At 34.3% G+C, this 18,689-nt stretch overlaps 2 protein-coding genes across 2 annotated transcripts; one reads left to right on the top strand and one right to left on the bottom strand.

The window, feature by feature from the left end:
* Positions 1-7,289: 7,289 nt before the first annotated feature.
* LOC105646183 (putative serine/threonine-protein kinase-like protein CCR3) lies at positions 7,290-10,185 on the top strand. Its single transcript, XM_089723476.1, has one exon. The coding sequence runs from the start codon at positions 7,515-7,517 to the stop codon at positions 9,969-9,971; it is 2,457 nt and encodes an 818-aa protein (XP_089579602.1). The 5' UTR covers positions 7,290-7,514; the 3' UTR covers positions 9,972-10,185.
* Positions 10,186-12,627: 2,442 nt separating this feature from the next.
* On the bottom strand, positions 12,628-18,477 carry NFXL2 (NF-X1-type zinc finger protein NFXL2). The gene is made up of 13 exons (XM_089723475.1): positions 17,270-18,477; positions 16,885-16,998; positions 16,750-16,805; positions 16,490-16,556; positions 16,129-16,221; positions 15,503-15,588; positions 15,243-15,405; positions 14,945-15,118; positions 14,536-14,726; positions 13,782-13,863; positions 13,416-13,622; positions 13,189-13,278; positions 12,628-13,109 (listed from the first exon to the last, which is right to left on the bottom strand). Exons 1-13 carry the CDS (start codon positions 18,410-18,412, stop codon positions 12,951-12,953), a joined length of 2,625 nt encoding a protein of 874 aa, XP_089579601.1. The 5' UTR covers positions 18,413-18,477; the 3' UTR covers positions 12,628-12,950.
* Positions 18,478-18,689: the final 212 nt, after the last annotated feature.

Below are 18,689 nucleotides of genomic sequence, written 5' to 3'. Positions count from 1 at the left end.
GTAATGGTCAAGGAGAATAGCACCAAATAACAATAATAATAATAATAATAATAATAATAATAATAATAATAATAAGCTAAAATTATATAAATAAAAAACCAAAATAAGAAGGAAAATACAAGATGTCATTCTCAAGCTATGATGATATGCATTATAGGTTTGGAGTATCCAACATGTGAATACCATCTATTACACAAGAAAACAAGAAGATAACAATGTCTGTGATTTTTCTAGGAACAAAAACCACTCATAGCAACTTGGAAATAATTATATATAGTCCAATTTCTATCAAATCATCATTGTGAAGATGCTTCAACCATATGGTTTACCAGAAAAGTTGGGTGAGATTTATTAATAATCATCACTATTTTATATTAACATTCATTAATTATGTTATGGTCATTCAATTTCAAGCATGATAAATTTAATTTTGTTTAGGATATCTCTAATTACTTCAATAACTTCTTTATCCTTTTACTTTAAGTTTATTAATTAAATATTCACAATTAAGTTTAAGTTAAGTTATTTAACGATTGAAGTTTTGTCACCAAATAAAAATCACTCTCCGTTTCAAAATATAAAATGTTTAAAGTTTTTGCATGAGAATTAAGAAAATAATTAATTTTTTTAAATTATAATAAAATAAAATAAAGAGTAATTTGACCAAATTATTATTTTCTCTAAACCAAATTATTTATGAGGATATAATGTAAATAAAAGTAATACTAGAAAAACATAATTTATTATAGATTAAAATACTCAAAACAACTTATATTTCGAGAAAATACTTATTTTAAAAAAAATTATATTTTTAGGATAAAGGGAGTAGTATATATTTAACAATATTTAAATAATTTACTTAAGCTTGAAAATATTTTCATTTAGCAGAAATATCAAAAATGTGTTATTCGTGTTGTTACATTCAGCAACAGCTATGATTGCAGTCATAAGCAACTTTGCTGGGGTTTAATTAAAGTTATTAAATTCTTTAATTATTTTTATCTTTTCGTTATTTATATTTTCCTGATGCCAGGCCATTAGTTTGACCATAACCTTAGCTTACCTAATTTGTTGTCTTAACCATATAATTATCTGCCATTGTTCTTCTTTATTTTTAAAAATCAGCGGACAAAAGTTGTTATTGACCTTATATATATTAATGTACACGAGTTGCTTTTAGATTCCCTAGCCAAAACCTTTTCTTTTCCCTTTTTTTTTTTTTTTTTTTTTTAATCTATCATTAAAATGGTATCACCAATCAAATTCTTTTTTTTTTTTTCTTGTTAGCATATATATTTTCATGTTGAGGCTGATGGTAAGGGTATATAGATAAAGTATTTCCAATAATACCGAATTTACATTTGACCGTAACCTTATAAATAAAGTTCGCCTAGTCATTAGTTAACGAAAATAAGCGCGCAAAAAACATCATGTTGAAACCAATGACGAAGATTCAGCGGAGGGGCTTACGGATATGAAAACCAAAAGCGATACATGAGGTATGTTTAGAAAGCCAATCTGCACAAAAGTTGGATTTCCCATTTTTAATGGGATAAAAACCATTAATTTACTGTCATAAGTAGGGGTGGCCTGTAACATCCTAGTGCGTTGAGTTGAGTCATTTCATAAAGGAAGGGTGAGTTGGGTTGAACCAAACCCGGTTGGGGTAGCATTTATTTGCATGAAAAAGTTTAGGCCTTGTTTGCAGCCAAACATACAGTGTGGGTATTTAGTTGTGTCTTTGTACACTTGAGGTACTAAGTAGATATGTTACACAGCCAAGTCATTTCTTCTAGAGACTACCCGTTCTTATCAGCTCACTTTCCCATTTTCATATTCTCTTCTTACTTTTCCTCCCGTTTCCTTGCAAGTTTCATGCACGTTAAGCACTAAGTCACCTCCAAGTAAGTAGAATTCCTTGAAGCTATATGTTATTCACTCTTTAATTGAGTTATATTGGAGATGAGTTATGAGAATCCTTGTGTATAGGAGAAGAAAGTTCAAAGGTAGCAGAAAAGAGAAGTTAAAACAGAGCCCCAGCTTTGTGGCAAGACAGGTTTGATATCTCTTGTTATTTCCCATGTTCTTTGCATGAAAAATTGTGTGGTGTGTTGCCAATGAGATGATATGTTGCTTGTTGTTGGGTGGAAGTACTGGAAATGATGTGAAAACAGGGGATGAATATATGAAGCGGAAACAGAGTTAGCTGGAAATGTTACCAGCAACTTCATCTTGATTTTGGACCCATATAATGATGGAATTAGGAATTGTCATAGAAGAGTTATTTGTTCCTTTCTGGGTTAGCTTTACATGGGCTTTTGAATCATTCAATTTGGAGTTAGCTATTGAGAGTTATGGCCAAAAGAACACAGACTGCACAGAATCACGTCGCGCGCTCGCGCATACTGGAAAGCAAGTCGCGCTCGCGATTTCCTATTGCGCGCTCGCGACTTGAGTCAGGTAGCTCTCTGACTCTCAAATGGCACAACTCGCGCTCGCGAGGATCACATGCGCGGTCGCGACTTTGGCCAGAAGCTCTCTGACTCTCAGTGTGCGCATCTCGCGCTCGCGAATCACACAAGCGCGCTCGCGACTTCATCTCGCGCTCGCGACTTGTGCTGCGCGGTCGCGACTTCAGCCAGAAACACACTGACTCTCAGGATGCACAAGTCGCGCTCGCGACTTTCACATACGCGGTCGCGACTTGTGCTGTGACACTCTTTTGCCTTTCAATTGCTATGTAATCACATTCCTTTGCTCAACATGCATGCATCCAATCATTTTACAACAAAAATACAACATAAGAACATGGATTAAAACAACATACAAGCATTCATATGATGTGAAACCAAATCAATATGATGAACGATGACGTTGTGAAACCATTTATGTGCTATTGTGTTACATTGTTGACATGCTAATCTTAAGCTCCATTGAGGTTAGGTAGAAACCATGTAGATAAGGCTATGTCGCGACATAGAATAGCAGATCTGCGCCCCATACAGTTTGGAACTCCGGCTACAGGCCGTTGAGTGGATATGATTAAACCGTGCGGTGCAAATCCAGTTAGGGGCACCAAAACGGACAATATTGGCATAGGCGAATCCGGTTCGGGGCCTATAGCATACAGTTTCATCCAGTTTCATACAGTTTATCTTATCACTTCGGTTTCACTATAACCTTATGGAGCCATTCAGATATCTTGACATAACATTTCATGAATTATACAGGATTATAAACAGTACAAAAGATATCATGAAAGTATCATAATGTGTGAGCTTATATGTGCCATATATGTTTCCATGGTTCTTTCTATATATGTATGTGTTTAATTGTTTCTTTATTGTTGAGATATCCACTGAGCATTATTTGCTCAGCGAGTTACCTGTTTAACTTGCAGGTTTTGAGACTGGTCCATATAGAGTCCGCGTACAACTGCTGCAGTTCATCTGTAGAAGACTCGGTCTTCAGGGTAGAAACTCATTTTGTTTTTTTTTCTTTTATGGCATGTACAGGGCACACAGATGGGCCCATTTCATTTTGTAAACTTGTGTCATGTTTTGTAAATTACATTATTTTTTGGAAATAGTACCAGCATGTTATTATATTCAATATACAGTATGTTTTCAGCATGTCAGACCATACAGTCAACCAGTTTGTAGCATCTCGACTCGGTGCATTCGGGTTTACGGGTGGACCGGGAAGGGGTGTTACATGGCCGAAATCCGATTTTCGGAACCAGAATTATCGGTTCCGAACTGGTGGGAACCGGAATCGAAACCGAAAGGAACCAGAACCGGAACCGGTCTAAATCAAAATTGGAATCGGTCCGAACCAGTTTGGTTCCGGTTCCACTAGTTTTGGAACCGTGAATCGGCGGTTCTAGTTTTAGTCGGAACCGACGGTTCCAGTTCTGTCTGAAACCGGCCGGAACCGTCCGAAATCGGTCTGAAATCGTCTGGAACCGTCGAAAAACAGGTTAGAACCGTTGAAAAACTGGTTGGAGAACCGGCCAGAACCGTCGATTTTGGAACCGTCGAGGAACCAGAACTGAAATCGGAACCGTTAATTTTCGGTTCGATTTCGGTTCTAAATTTTTTGGAACCGAAACCGTGGCCACCCCTAGTCATAAGTGCAATTTTTTTTTATGGAGAAAAAAGTTTTTGAAAATAGATAGTTAGATTATTTATATTGGCAAAGAAATTTTCCTAATACATTTATTTGTTACCTTACTTATTCAAGAAAGAAATTGGGTAAGTTTTTAGCATAATTTTCTTTTATGCACATAAGACTAATTCATACTCTGATAGAAATAATATTTAAGTAAATTCTTTTTAATAATAAAAATGTTAAATTTTGAATTTCTGATCTTACAAATAAAATTTTTGAACACAATATATCTAATACACGTGAATTGGTCAACTCATGAACCCATATGAATCTTCAAATTTTTATAACTATTTATGATAGGAATAGGCAGAAAATATAAATATAAAGAACAAAGATTTTCCACTATCTAAAGGAATAGGTTAATTCATTATATGATGGTGATGGTAATATATTCACACAACGTCATCACCCAAAAGACAATAAGGTTCACACTATGTGAATATTTAATATTCTAACTATAAAAAGTGACTTCTACCTATATTTTTTTATATATAATTTATTTAAAATGTGATATATATATTTTTATATATATATATATGTGTGTGTGTGTGTGTGTGTGTGTGTGGTAATTTTGACATGGTCAGCAAATAGTCACAATTCATACTATGTGTCAACAAATAAATTTTTCAAGCAATTTACAGATTTTTGGTTCAAGTCAACAACATATATTGCAGTCATATTAGGAGGCAGGAATTTTCTTAAGAAAAATAAATAAAATTTAATACCACCAAACTTCTAATTTAAAGTTTTTATTATTATTATTATTATTTTTTCCTTTTTCATGTATGCAGACATTTCATGTTACTCCTTCAATTTCCAAACACTAATATAAACACTAAACACTGCATTATTCAATAATATGAATCATAAAAATAGTATTTTGATCCAAATCAAAACACTGAATACTATTTTAAAAATTATTACTGAATATGCATTAATATAAATTTAGACTAGAATAATATTTAAGTAAAGCATTTTAACAATGGTAACTCCAAATTTTGAATTATTAATCCGATGAATGTTATGTCATGCATATATCAACAAATTTATATTCTTTTTTTCTGAGAATAAATCAAATTAAAAATTTCATTAAAAGAAAATTATATGCGCATATAAAATACATATCAATATGTTTTTATATTTTTGCACAGAAAGTCTAATAATAAACTAGTTATATAAAAAATAAAAAAATAAAATTTTTATATGAAGTATCTGATCTATTTGACAAATCATAATATATGTGCCGCTATTCATGACCATTGTTGACTCTATGGTGTTTCTACAGCTTTAATACGATGACCTTCAAATTTTTTCCAAAGTTTTGCACTTCTTTCTATATAATTGTTCAAACAATAAAATAGTATAAACGATGAAAATAATATCTCCCACAAACGTATATTCTAAGTTTCGTTTCTTTTCTTCTCTTTTTTCTTTTTTGTTCAAGTAATTACTCTCACAAATACTTTTTCACTACTAGATTAATTATGGTCCCATAAAGGTTTTACGTCACTTTCAAATATTGCACCTTGAAGATGTCAAATTTCATTCTATAGAAGCTAAAGTGATAAAAAAAAAAAAAAAAAAAATTGAAAAACCACAAATTCCTTAGAAGATGCATGTCTGTTTTTATAAGCAAAAATAACCATATTGGAAATACATATAAGGGTAGTATTGTAATTATAGATAAATGAAAGCAGTTTTTGTTCACCGTATTTGACCCTTCAAAAACACAAAGGAAAGACCAAAAGAAAATCCAGTGGCGGTTGGCTTAAGTATTTATCCCTCTAATCTAATCTTCATCCTCTTTTTCCTTCCTTTCATTTTCTTTCCCTTTCATTTACTCCCCAACCAAACAGCAGCCGTAAAATTCATGTTGTTTGACCAAATTATTTTAATTAAGATTTGCATTCCATTATTGTATTTTGAATATTTGATTGAAATGTTACCCTTGCAAGAACAGTAATTATATATATATAAAATAAAAAAGAGGTGTCAGCATTTGAATTATCCAAATTAATCAACGAATAAACATATTTTTATTATTGAAATATAAAATAAGTTTCGTTTGGTTATTAAGGAATAGAACAGAAATTATCAGGGAATGGTGAACGTGTTTTAAGTTTTTGGTACTTGTTTGTTTCCTTGAAGAAAGTTCACTGTGCCTGCTTATGTTTATTTAAAAAATAAAAATTAATATTCGGCGGCGGCAAATTACAATTACGTGTACGTGTCCCTAATTTTGGCACGTTGAATTTGCATCTTTTATTTTCTTTTTACTTAACAAATTTTTGGAAATTGTTTGGCAGATTGAATTTCAGTATTCATGGCCATCCAATTTTCTAGATTTGTTTCACTTAACATTGAGATTGTAGGTCGTATATATAAAGTGAGCGTCTGATTCGAGTTTGATAGATGTTTGATGTTAAATTTTTTTCTGAAATTTCTTTAATGATATTTTTTATTTAAAAAAGAAATATCCTCCTCGAATTTCTTAAGGAAAACTCATTATATTCAATCTCATAAACACATTTTAACGGTGATATTGCCTATTTGAAAATAAAATAAATTGTTTTTGAAATTTCTATAAATAATAATGAATTTTAAGAAATAAATAAAAATCAAGATTTCATTGACCAAGATTACAAAGTGGATCATACTCTTTGAATTAGTATTGTTAGGTATCATATCATAAGGTTTTTGAAATCTAAAAGTTTATAAATATTTTAAACCATTGCCCATGTGCTACATTTTTTTCTATTTGTTTAAATCACCTATGCATCATCCATAACTAATTTATTTATAATATAAATATTATACACTTCCCTAACAATAATATAAAATATTCAAAAAAAATTTCAAAAATGATGCTATCCATTTTAATAATTCAAAAAGTAAATTTATATTTTAAACAAATTTAAAATTTTAATTAATATTATCCCAATTGTAATTAATTTTTTTTATTTTTTTTTAAATTCACCAAAAAACTACATATGTAGAAAATAAATTAATAAGAAAAATATATTTAAAAATTATAATAGGAAAGAAAACAATTCTCTTTCTTTCCCTTGACATAAATGGTATTTATGGCAATTTAAATAACCTTCCAAACACAGCCTTTAACAATTTCAACAGTCTCCTCCAAAACCTGAAACTAACGAATTCACACTTTCTTTCTTTCTCTCTCTATACTCCTTTTAAGTTTTAACTCTTTCTTTCTCTCTCTAAATTCTAAAACTGACACCTGAACTCTCATTTCTCTTCCTCTCTCCTTGGAGGATGAAGCAGACCCGCCCGGAGCCACCCACCACCACCACTCCGGCCACCGTAGACCTTCACTTTCATAGATGACGAAACCACTCTTTTCCCAATCCAGCGTCCTCTACCTTGCATTTTTGGCTTTTTTTCTTTCTCTCCCATTGACAAACTATGCCTTGGGCTCCGGTTCTACCATCGCGGTCAGCTCTTCCTCCACCTCCGCCACTGTGTGTGGCATAGTGGCGGAGCAGTCTACTCAGAGTATAGCATGTTATGTTGGTGGTGAAATTATAAGTATCCAACCCAACGTCTCATTCTCTGCAATTTCTGGTGGTGAAAACTTTCTTTGCGGTCTCCGGTCAGGCGGCTACGCTTTCTTCTGTTGGGATAAATCAAATACAAGTAATATTTTAAATTTCACGGAGCCACAAAGGGTTTACTTTAACAGAACTGTTCTATTACAAAATCTCGCGGTTGGTGGGAATCAGGTTTGTGCAATTTTAAATGATACAGCTGGTGCTAATGGCACTAATACTGTTAAATGCTGGAGAGGTGAGGGTAATATTAGTAACCAAAAACCAGCAGATGGTGATCTATTTGAGTCAATTTCATCTGGGTTTGGGTTTTCTTGTGGGATTTTGATAAATAATAGAAGAATTAGATGTTGGGGTGGTAACCGAATTGCAAGTGAAATTGAATCCCAATTTGGGAATACTTCAATGGTGTATATTGCAGCTGGTGGGTCTCATGTTTGTGGATTGAATTCAACTGGGTTTTTGGTTTGTAGAGGGGATAATAGCTCTGGTCAGTTAAATGTTCCTTCGAATTCTCCTATTAGATATTCACAATTGGCTCTTGGGGCTAATTATAGCTGTGCACTTAGAAATGATAATGGATCAGTGGTTTGTTGGGGAGGAGGAGGTGTGTATTCTGTTAATGGAACTGTTGGGGTTTCTTTTGAGTCTATTGTTTCAGGGTCTAATTTCATTTGTGGATTGACTACAAGGAATTTTTCAATTATTTGTTGGGGGCCAGGGTGGCCTAATGTGGATGTCGCTTCCAGAGTTCAAATTCTTCCATTGTCTATGAAGATTCTTCCTGGGCCTTGTGTGCAATCTTCTTGTGAAGGTAGAATGTATCCAGATTCAGCAAGACTATGTCATGGTTCAGGGAATGTTTGTTACCCTCCAAATTTGAATTTTTCAATCTTTCCGCCTCCATCACTATCACCCCCAGCATTGCCATTGCCTCCATCGCCTCCCATGTTGCCTGTGCCATCTTCTCCTTCAAAGAAATTGACAACTGGGTTATTGGTATTCTGCATTATTGGATCAGTAGGTGCTTTTGCTGGAATTTGTACAATTGTTTATTGCTTATGGACTGGAGTTTGTTTTGGTAAAAAGAAAGTGCATAATTCAGTTCAACCAACAATAACTAGAGCTGGTTCTAATGGAGGCACAACATCAAACAATAGTGGCATCCTTTCACGATCATCTACTATTAGGCGCCAGAGCTCAAGAGCAATGAGGCGCCAAAGGAGTGGAACCTCATCGAAACACGCAGATAGGGCTGAAGAATTTAGTCTGGCTGAGCTTGCTGCTGCTACTAATGATTTCTCACCTGAGAATAAAATTGGTGCAGGTAGCTTTGGAGTTGTCTATAAAGGAAAATTGGCAGATGGTCGCGAGGTTGCAATCAAAAGAGGGGAAACAGGGCAAAAGACAAAGAAGTTTCAAGAGAAAGAGAGTGCATTTGAATCTGAATTAGCATTCTTGTCAAGGCTCCACCATAAGCATTTAGTTAGGCTCGTTGGGTATTGTGAAGATGGAGATGAGAGACTTTTAGTTTATGAGTACATGAAGCATGGAGCTTTATATGATCATTTACATGACAAAAACAATATTCACAAGAATAGTAGTGTGATCAATTCTTGGAAAATGAGGATCAAGATTGCATTAGATGCTGCTAGAGGAATTGAGTATCTTCACAATTATGCAGTCCCGCCAATAATTCACAGAGACATCAAATCTTCTAATATATTGCTCGATTCAAATTGGATAGCAAGAGTTTCTGATTTTGGATTGTCATTAATGGGTCCCGAAACTGAACGTGATTACAGGCCAATGAAGGCAGCAGGAACAGTTGGTTACATTGATCCTGAGTACTACGGTTTAAATGTATTAACATCAAAGAGTGATGTCTATGGCCTTGGTGTAGTGTTACTCGAACTTTTGACAGGAAAAAGAGCTATATTCAGGGATGACAATAATGGAGGCATGCCAACAAGTATTGTGGATTTTGCAGTGCCAAGAATTATGTCTGGTGAATTGGTTAAGGTTTTAGATCCCAGAGTCGGTCCGCCGGAGCTTAATGAAGCAGAGGCAATGGAGTTAGTGGCTTATACTGCACTTCATTGTGTAAATTTGGAAGGGAAAGATAGGCCAACTATGGCTGACATTGTTGCTAATTTGGAGCGAGCATTGTCTCTATGTGATGGTAGCCATGGCAGCATCTCTAGTGGTACAATCTCAATTGTTTCAGAATGAAAAGGAAAAAAAAAAAAAAAAAAATCGATTTTTATAATTTTTTTAGATTATTTATTTGATATACTTTTGGAATTGGTGTAAAGAATTAGGATTTTCTTTCCTTTTCTTTTTTGCTGAATTTAGTAGGAAAATCTAACATTGAGCTGTAGAGTAGGATTTTATTATGAACACTGACAGCAAATGATAATTGTTACATGATTTTTATTCTCATAAAGATGTTCGTTGTGTTTTTACTAAATTTTTATATTATATATTAAAAAAAATGTATATATATAGTGAAAATAGAATGGTAAATTTCTTTTTTAGAAAATTAGATAGCTTGTAAAGAGGAGTTGGTGATTTGATGTTAAGAAGAGGACACAAAATAAAAGTGAACCAAAAAACAAATTATATAGTAGTCTTTTAGTTGAAGGTCATATGTGACTTAAGTGCACCAAATTACACGAAGTGTTTGACTTTCAACATCAATTTTGGAACCAAAAAATACTCAGAATAAACTTTTGCTAAGAAACTTCCGAAAATGGCCCTACCATAAATAAATAAATAAATAAAAAGGTCCCATCTGATGCTGCCTACTTCTTCATCAACAATATATATTTTTTTTATAAGTTACTATATACAATGGATTTATACGCCCACTGCCGAAAAAGAAAGGAATACATAGTACACGTATGATCGAACCTTAAACTTTTGAATCTCAAAGTATCACCTTGATGAATAATATAATCTCATTATAATTAGCAGATCATAATTGAATATAATATAATATAATTAAAGACATTTTTAATATAATGTTGGCGCTAACAATATTTTTAATTATATTATTTATGTTACTAATAATATATTTAATTATAATAAATTAGAAGATAATTGCAATTCCACATTAGCAAAAAAAAAAAAAAGACATTTGGATGGCGTTATAATATGGAAGTATAGATTAGATGTGATTTGACTTTGACAATTCCATGGGGGAAAAAGCAGTCAATAGAATTGCGCTGTGGATTGGGTTCGGTAGCTACGTCTTAAAATATTTAACACGTGTACAGCCAAGATTGAACACATTTTGCATCATATGCTTGGACTTGAAGCTCTTAGTGTGCATAAATTCTAAGCACAAGTTTCTTGAAATTTAATCAGGCGGTGCCTCTAAATTTATATAAACATTAAATGTGTGGGCTATAGCTAATTGATACAACGTAATTATGCATTTACTGGAATTAAATGTTGTGGAAGACAAGAGGTGGTACGTCTCATTGGTGGTGGCCGGTGAACCACTCCCATTCCCACCACCTCCTCCTCCGCCTCCTCCTCCAATCCTCTTTCTTTGTTCACATTTATTTAGAGCTTGGTTTAAAAATGTGTGAACATTTATTTTTAGCTTTTACTCTATTAATAAATAATATGCAATAAAAGGATATATTGACAGTTCATACTCATACAAGAATGAGTTATAAAAGCCTACATTTATTTATGTTGACCTATATATATTGTTCTTATAATTAGATATTGATTCAGAAATAGTAAATCTTTGCATAAAATAAATTTAAGACTGGTTTATTTCTTGTCAATCCATTTTTCATGTACATGCTTTCTGTTTCTGATCTGACATTGCTCCAATTTGATTTGCAAATAGTGTTTTCTGAAATTAATTTTCTTATTGGGTAAGAATACAATAAATAGTCATCCATCTTGATTCTTGAATTTGAGTTCAACACACTATGCATGGTACAATGTAGATAAGGAGAAAACAGGCATTTGGGTTTGACTAAAAAATTAAAATTATTTCTTCAATAATAAATTAGTATAAAATACCATATCTTTTATTAAAAATAAATATCATATTTTTAGGGTACAAATATGGATTAATAACTTAATGATTGAATACTTGTAAGCAAAATATTGTATGTAAGAATACACTGAACCAGCTTGTTAGATATATATCATTATCTCAAATTAGACTACCTAGTTCCTTCTCAATCTCATAATTTGATTCTCTCCATAATCTAATACACCACATGTATAATGCCTGAAAAAAAAAAAAAAAAAAAAAAAAAAAAAAATATATATATATATATATATATATATATATATATATATATATATAGTGTGTGTGTGTGTGTGTGTGAGCGAGGCAAAAAATCCCACATTACAATTCAGTTTTCCTCTTTCAACTAACCCTAAGAATCTTTGAGATCATCAGCAGATAAAATCCGCAACTAATAATCACAGAATCTACGCCATTGACTCAGATTCTGAGCCACCTTTGTCTGCTATTCAGGTATTGTTTACCTTTCAACAAAACAAGAGAAAATGTAGTGGAAAAAGTAAACGGTGTAGGTGACCAAGTCAAACATGTGCCAATGGCTCAGAAGTGTAAATAGACAAGTTTGCGAGAGACTGCTATACCCTTTTCAATTTATTTATTATTAAGTGCAAAATACACTTAAAGGGCAGTCTTGACTTTCCTGGAAAAAAAAAAAATAGAGAGCTCAACAGCAATGCAAGCCCTTGTTTTCTTCTTCTTAGGTGATTAGGGCTCATAATCAACAAGAAAATTCTTCAAATCAAATCAATTACTAATAATTAATTACTTAACAACTCTTCACATGTGCTTGACTTGACCTTTTACCAATACCATTAGTCATAACGAACCATCTTTTCTAGCTATCAAAGAGAATTACTAACAGCTTTCATTATTATGCATAAGTTAATATAATAGTTACAAAATTGTTCACTTTTGTACATAATATTCTCTATAAAATTATTCCAAATACTCCCTGCTCTGGTACAAATGGGGGAATACTACCGAACATTAGCTGTAAACTTTCATACCCATGATAGATGGTGGATAAGAAGTATTTTGCTCGCTGGAAAAAGAATTTTGCTGAGCCCTAAATAACTATCAAATTTTAATTTTGATGTGTTAACTTTTAAATGTGTAAAGTTTCTATGAAGACCTACGGGCCAGATTGAGAATGATTAAAGTCGCGGGTACCTTCTCTTTTGTCTTTGTTCTTCCACTTCATTCATCCAGTCAGAGAGCCACAAGAGTCCCTTGTAACCAAAATATGTAACTGCTACAAGAGTCACCAATAGGGTGAATAGTAGAAGAAGCCACCTCATGGTAGCAACAAATTTCTGTCCAAAAGAATGGATATCATGAGAAAAATAAGGAAGAATTTATAACTACTTGCTTTTGCAGCGGCAGAAGTGATACCTGAAGTCTTGAGATCTGATTTGCTTCTTGGACCCGTTCACGTCGTTTTCTACGCTTTGGTACGTGCTTTTCAGTATCAGTCTCCTTTTTCTTCATTAATTAGCATAGTGAAGTATCAGATTTCAGAACAAAAAGGTCACTCTAAACAAACTTAAGCAAAAGCTAAAGGCTAAAGAAATTGAATTTCACAGCAAAATACAAAAAACTAAATTTCAAGTAAAGTATACCTCCAAATCTCTGGATTTGCGCAGATGCAATTCGTGATCTACAACCTTTAATTTACTTTTGCAATCTGCATTACAAGCAAGAAGTCCAAGTCCAAATTGAGTTTTTGACACATCTTTAGGATCACGACCTGAATTGCGGTAAGCTGCTTGAACATCATGACATGGCCACTCTTTTTTCAGTGTTTGGCATTGACAACGCACAGTAACCTTGTAAAAATAACAGTTTCCATGGCAAACAGAGTTAACAAGTAGGAGGTATGAAAAAGAAAGAAAAGAAAAACACATCAGTGCACCATGTGTATACCAAAAAAAGATGACATTTTAAAAGGCTTAAGAAGCCAATGATGATCCAATTGAAATAATTACCTTTTTGCTGCACTTATCAGATGACAGGCATTGACCAGGATGACAGTTGTCTGGGCACAAATGTGTACAATTGGGCAACTTCCTGCATTATTGACTTATCAATTCTAAAGCTTCAACAATAATTCATTCTAACAAGAAATCTAAAGCCAATACGAACAAATCTTAAAATTATTAAGAAACTAGATATCATCCAAAACAAATAAATGATCCCCATAGAAATTAGTTTCTCAAATTTACACCTACGATCACTTTAAAAATTAGCCAAGAACTAGTGATTTCCACATTGTCCAAGTCGCCAGATTACTGGACAAATTGGAAGATATCAAAAAGGAATCTTTTTTTACTTTCGACAGACCAAGCTAGAGTAATTGAACACCAAAACAGGACCATAAACAAGTACCTACTAATAAAATTCAGCAACTGCCTTACAATTTTACAGTCAACTTTTTTTAAGCCCCAGTAAGATGGATTGAAGATAAAATCTCATGCAGGACACAAATAACTAGGCAAATAACAGACATATGCAAGCAGACCTGGGAGGTTCACAGCCCAATCAATTCATGACCCACTATTGATTTGCCTTCTCAGATATAAGATGCAAAGAGATGAGTAAATGGAAGAGCTCAGATTGAAGTTACACAAATAAGAAAGAGAATATAACAAGAAGAAGAAAAAGAAAGAAAGGGTTTCTCAAGTTGTCAAAGAGCATTGAAACAATCCAGCCAGAAGCAGAAGAAGAATCCATGTATATTACCTATGGCAGAATCCACCACATGATCGGGCAGCCATTTGATCCTTTTCTGATAAGCTGTTATAGTATATGCACTCAAAAACATGGACCATTGAACCACAGTGACAAGATCGTTTCACAAGCACTTTGCAAGGGGGGCACTCCCCAGTATGACATGGAAGAGGGCAGGGATGTGGACAAGTGGGTTTCCTCTCCTGCATGTATACAGAAGAATATTAACCAAACTTACAAATTTCAATGCCAAATTATTATGCAGAGGTGAAATATCTTGGGCAAACTAAGAAAAATAACCAGGACATACTGTTAACAGCAGGCCCCAAACTCGCTATTAAAATATTAATTGAGAAAGGGATCATGCCAACAAAGAAACAAAAAAATAAATCAGAAGTGAAAAACAGTAGGAGGTTAAAACCTTTTCACAAGGAAGATGACACTCTTCACAAGGCTCACTGTAATATTGAGTCAACGGTTTGGAGGACTGGCTCTTCAAGGCATGGCAAGTTTTTGTACAATAGTGGTTCCCACAAGGCAGAGGATTCCCACATAAATTATCACAGGAAAACAATGTTCTATTCGAGCAGACCATCTGAAATAAGGAGCAGCTAATTTTGTATATAAATCCAAATCAAATAGATAGTAATAGGGACTAATAAACTGCTTCCAATAAGAATAATTAAAGAGTTAATAACAAAAGAATAAAGGACGCCAACCATTCTGTCCGCTCCAAGATGCTGCCCAACACAAGACCTCCAAACAAGCTCTGGACAAGGAGGACAGGGAGATCCTGGAGTACATTCACTCTGATGATTTAGTTTCTTTTTCTTTGTTTTCAAAGTGAAATCTGGATTTGGAGGGGGTCTTGGACCATGACATCTGAACCATGAAAAAAAGAATTTAAAGAGTTATATGTAAAACTAGCCTGCCAATGAAAATCTTGAAAACATGTTCACTAATTAAATGTACTTCAAACCTTAGATTGCATTTATGGCCACATGGATATTCTTCTTCACAAGGTAACCGACAAGGAGGGCATGCTCCATAATGGCATCTGTGTGGCTGGGTAAAACAAAATTAAAATTGCTTAAAACCCAAGTTGTCAAATATGGCATAACGAATGGTAACCAGATATCATGCCTAAATATGAGATGCATGAAGAATTAAAGAGACTCAGAATTCAGACAAAGGAAACAGAAAACTAAAAGAGGACAATTACAGCTTACTGCATAACCAGTGGTTCAACTTCTGTCAAATGCAATTCAGGTTCAAAGGTAAGTTTCCACAGTTCACAATGTGGATATAGAGATGAGATAAAACTCAAAACACTATATCAATGTATTCATGGGACAGATATCTGTCTTTGTGTGTGTGCACACGCATGTACACGTGGGTAGCCCCATACAGGGAAATCTCTGTGTGTGTGTGTGTGTGTGTGTACGTGTACATATATTTGAAACGCTACAGAACTAATTATTAGTCCAATTAATATGCATTCCGGTTAAATAACTGGAACATTTAAAAAGCTTCAGTTGGAAACATATGTCAATCCATATTGGAGACCATGTACGAGATATAATAGGCATATAGCTACATTTCTACCTTGCAAATCGATCTATGCCTGCATAAGGGAGGTACGCCACAGAATTTACGACATTTAGGAGGTTTTTGGTCCATCTCAGTACCGCAGGGAACCTAACAGAACATCCATGACAAATATTAATCACACAAATAAGTATTAGCTAATAGATACATTCTGTACACAAGTGCTGGGAAAAGTATTGACAATAAAAGAAAATATTGCTGAATAAGTACAAAATATTTTAGGGTAGGCTTATCATCATTTTACTAAGACTCCTGTTGATACACTAAAATGTAAAGAATCTGGTTGCAGAACAAAGTCTTCGGATTTAGAATTGCACTAGACCTGTATCTATACCCACTTGTCAAAGCAAAAACTTACCTCAAAGTGTGTCTCACCACATGCACATGAGATTGTAACCATTAGAGGGCAAGGAGCACAGGCACCTCTACAAGAACAAGATTAACTAATCAAGATATTGTGCAGTGTAGATATTAAATATTATTCATAAGTCACAACTTCTTAATAGCTAAATGAGACTGATACATAAACTGCCAGATGATGCTGCAAATCTGAACTCATTATACCTAATGAACTCAAAGTCAACCTCATATATTTAGCTAATGCAAGCAAAAACATACCGATGGCATGGCGCTGGACATTTGTGATTCTTGCATCGAAGCCTCTTCCCACAAATCTGAAATTCCAAACACTTACTACAGTTCTCTTCATAACAAATACAAATAGCATATGTAAGTAGGTTTTATGAAACACACCTCTCCACATGGTGGGCAGTCCCCATCACAGCAGCGTCGTTTACAAGCATGACGTCCACAATCTCTCATTCTCTGACACTTTCTCTCACAGATCAAATCTTGATAGCAAGGAACCTAATCTAAATTCAGTTAAACCTTCCCAATTTGAACTTGTAAAAGTAAAATCGGTAAAAGAGACAAGTAATGAAATCTTCATTCCAATATGACCTTAATGATATTGTTTCATTTGAAACTCATAATGAATATAGCAGATACAGCAAAAGTAAATTAGTAAATAACACATCACATAACACAAAGCAATTGGTATTTGTATTGCAATTCATCAATACAAACAAAATGTAGCGTTGGAAATGCAGTCATTAAATAGCCCAAACTGTGTACTTACCTCTTTCTTCAAGCCCCCACACCGGCATGATTTGGTCACCACAAGTCTGCAAGTTTCAATACATTGTCCTCGATGACATCTTTCATGGCACCTATGCAAACCACAGCTCAACATCTTATCACAAGTACCACCACAAAGCGGAACAGCAACATCACAAGGCCTTCCTTCATACACTCTCTTACCACAAGGACAGGTCCTCTTCCCTTGCAGAGGACACTGTCCACACTCCCCTGAATGACAACCTCTTTCACAAACATGTTTCCCACATCCCAACAATTTCTCGCAAGGATTATCACATTGAAATTCCCTCTCACAACACTCCCTCTCCTCCTTCTTCCTTCCACAATGGCATCCGTAAACGCTACGAGAGTGACACGGAGGACAATCTCCTTCATGGCATATCTCTTTACACCTATGAATCTTACAATCTAATAATTTGTTACAGAAATTGTTACAGGAAAACGATTTGAATCCACAACGTCTAACATCTTCAATTTTTCCACAAAAACACTTAGCTTTCACAAGCTTAGGGCAAGAAGGGCACGGCCCAGGGTGGCAAAGCAACAAGCAGAAATGGCCACAATTATTCTTCAATGGACGTTCACAGATTTCACCACATGAATGTGGCAAAATCCACGGGTTATCACTCGGAGGATTCTCGAGTTTACCGCAAAAACAGAAGTAATTTTTAGGGATTTGAGACTTGCTGTATTCTGATCTGCATTTAGGACAATTCCAGGTCGAAGTTTCCGCCGCTTTTTCCGCCGAGATAGGGAGGCGCGTGGATGCACGGTAGGCGGAGAGATCGGAGGCTTGTCGGGCCCAGGACTGGATGCAATGGAGGTGGAAAACGGCGTAACAGAGGGAAGTGCAGGACCAAGTGGGATCGGAAGGTTTGATCCGTTCGAGGCATATGAGACAAGATAAAGCGCCGGATGAGGAAGATGTGAGAAATGATTGGATCTTGGAGAGGTCGTGAGGGGTTGGTGATGAGGTAGCGGATTGTAATTGGCTTTTGGTGTGCTCGAAGTAAGATTTGAAAATGGAGTTTGAGTAGTCTGCGTGGCGGTGGGATTCGACGTGTGAGTAATCGGAATCGGAATCTGAGTCGGAGAAAGGTGGCTGGTCGTTGGCGGAGGACATTTTTGGAATTTTGGGAAGTAACGCGAAGCGGGTTGAGTTGAGTTGAGTTGGGTTTAGGTGGGATAGGGTTATAAATTTCTCTAGAAATCAAATTTGTAACAGTTGTAAATTTCCTAAAAAATATCACATAAAATCACTAAAATTAAAAAAATAAAATAAAAATGTATAAAATTTAAAATTTTGTATTAGAATTACAAAAGTTTAAAACTAAAAGATTATGTAGATAAGGATAATGAAGAAGAAGAATTATTATTTTGTGATAAGGTAATGTTAATTT

Source organism: Jatropha curcas, chromosome 6, assembly GCF_041381405.1.
Source record: "Jatropha curcas cultivar XTBG-Jc1 chromosome 6, XTBG_Jcur_1.0, whole genome shotgun sequence".
Taxonomy (NCBI): domain Eukaryota; kingdom Viridiplantae; phylum Streptophyta; class Magnoliopsida; order Malpighiales; family Euphorbiaceae; genus Jatropha; species Jatropha curcas.
Note: the sequence above shows the minus strand (reverse complement) of the source record. Positions and strands in the feature narration are given on the sequence as shown.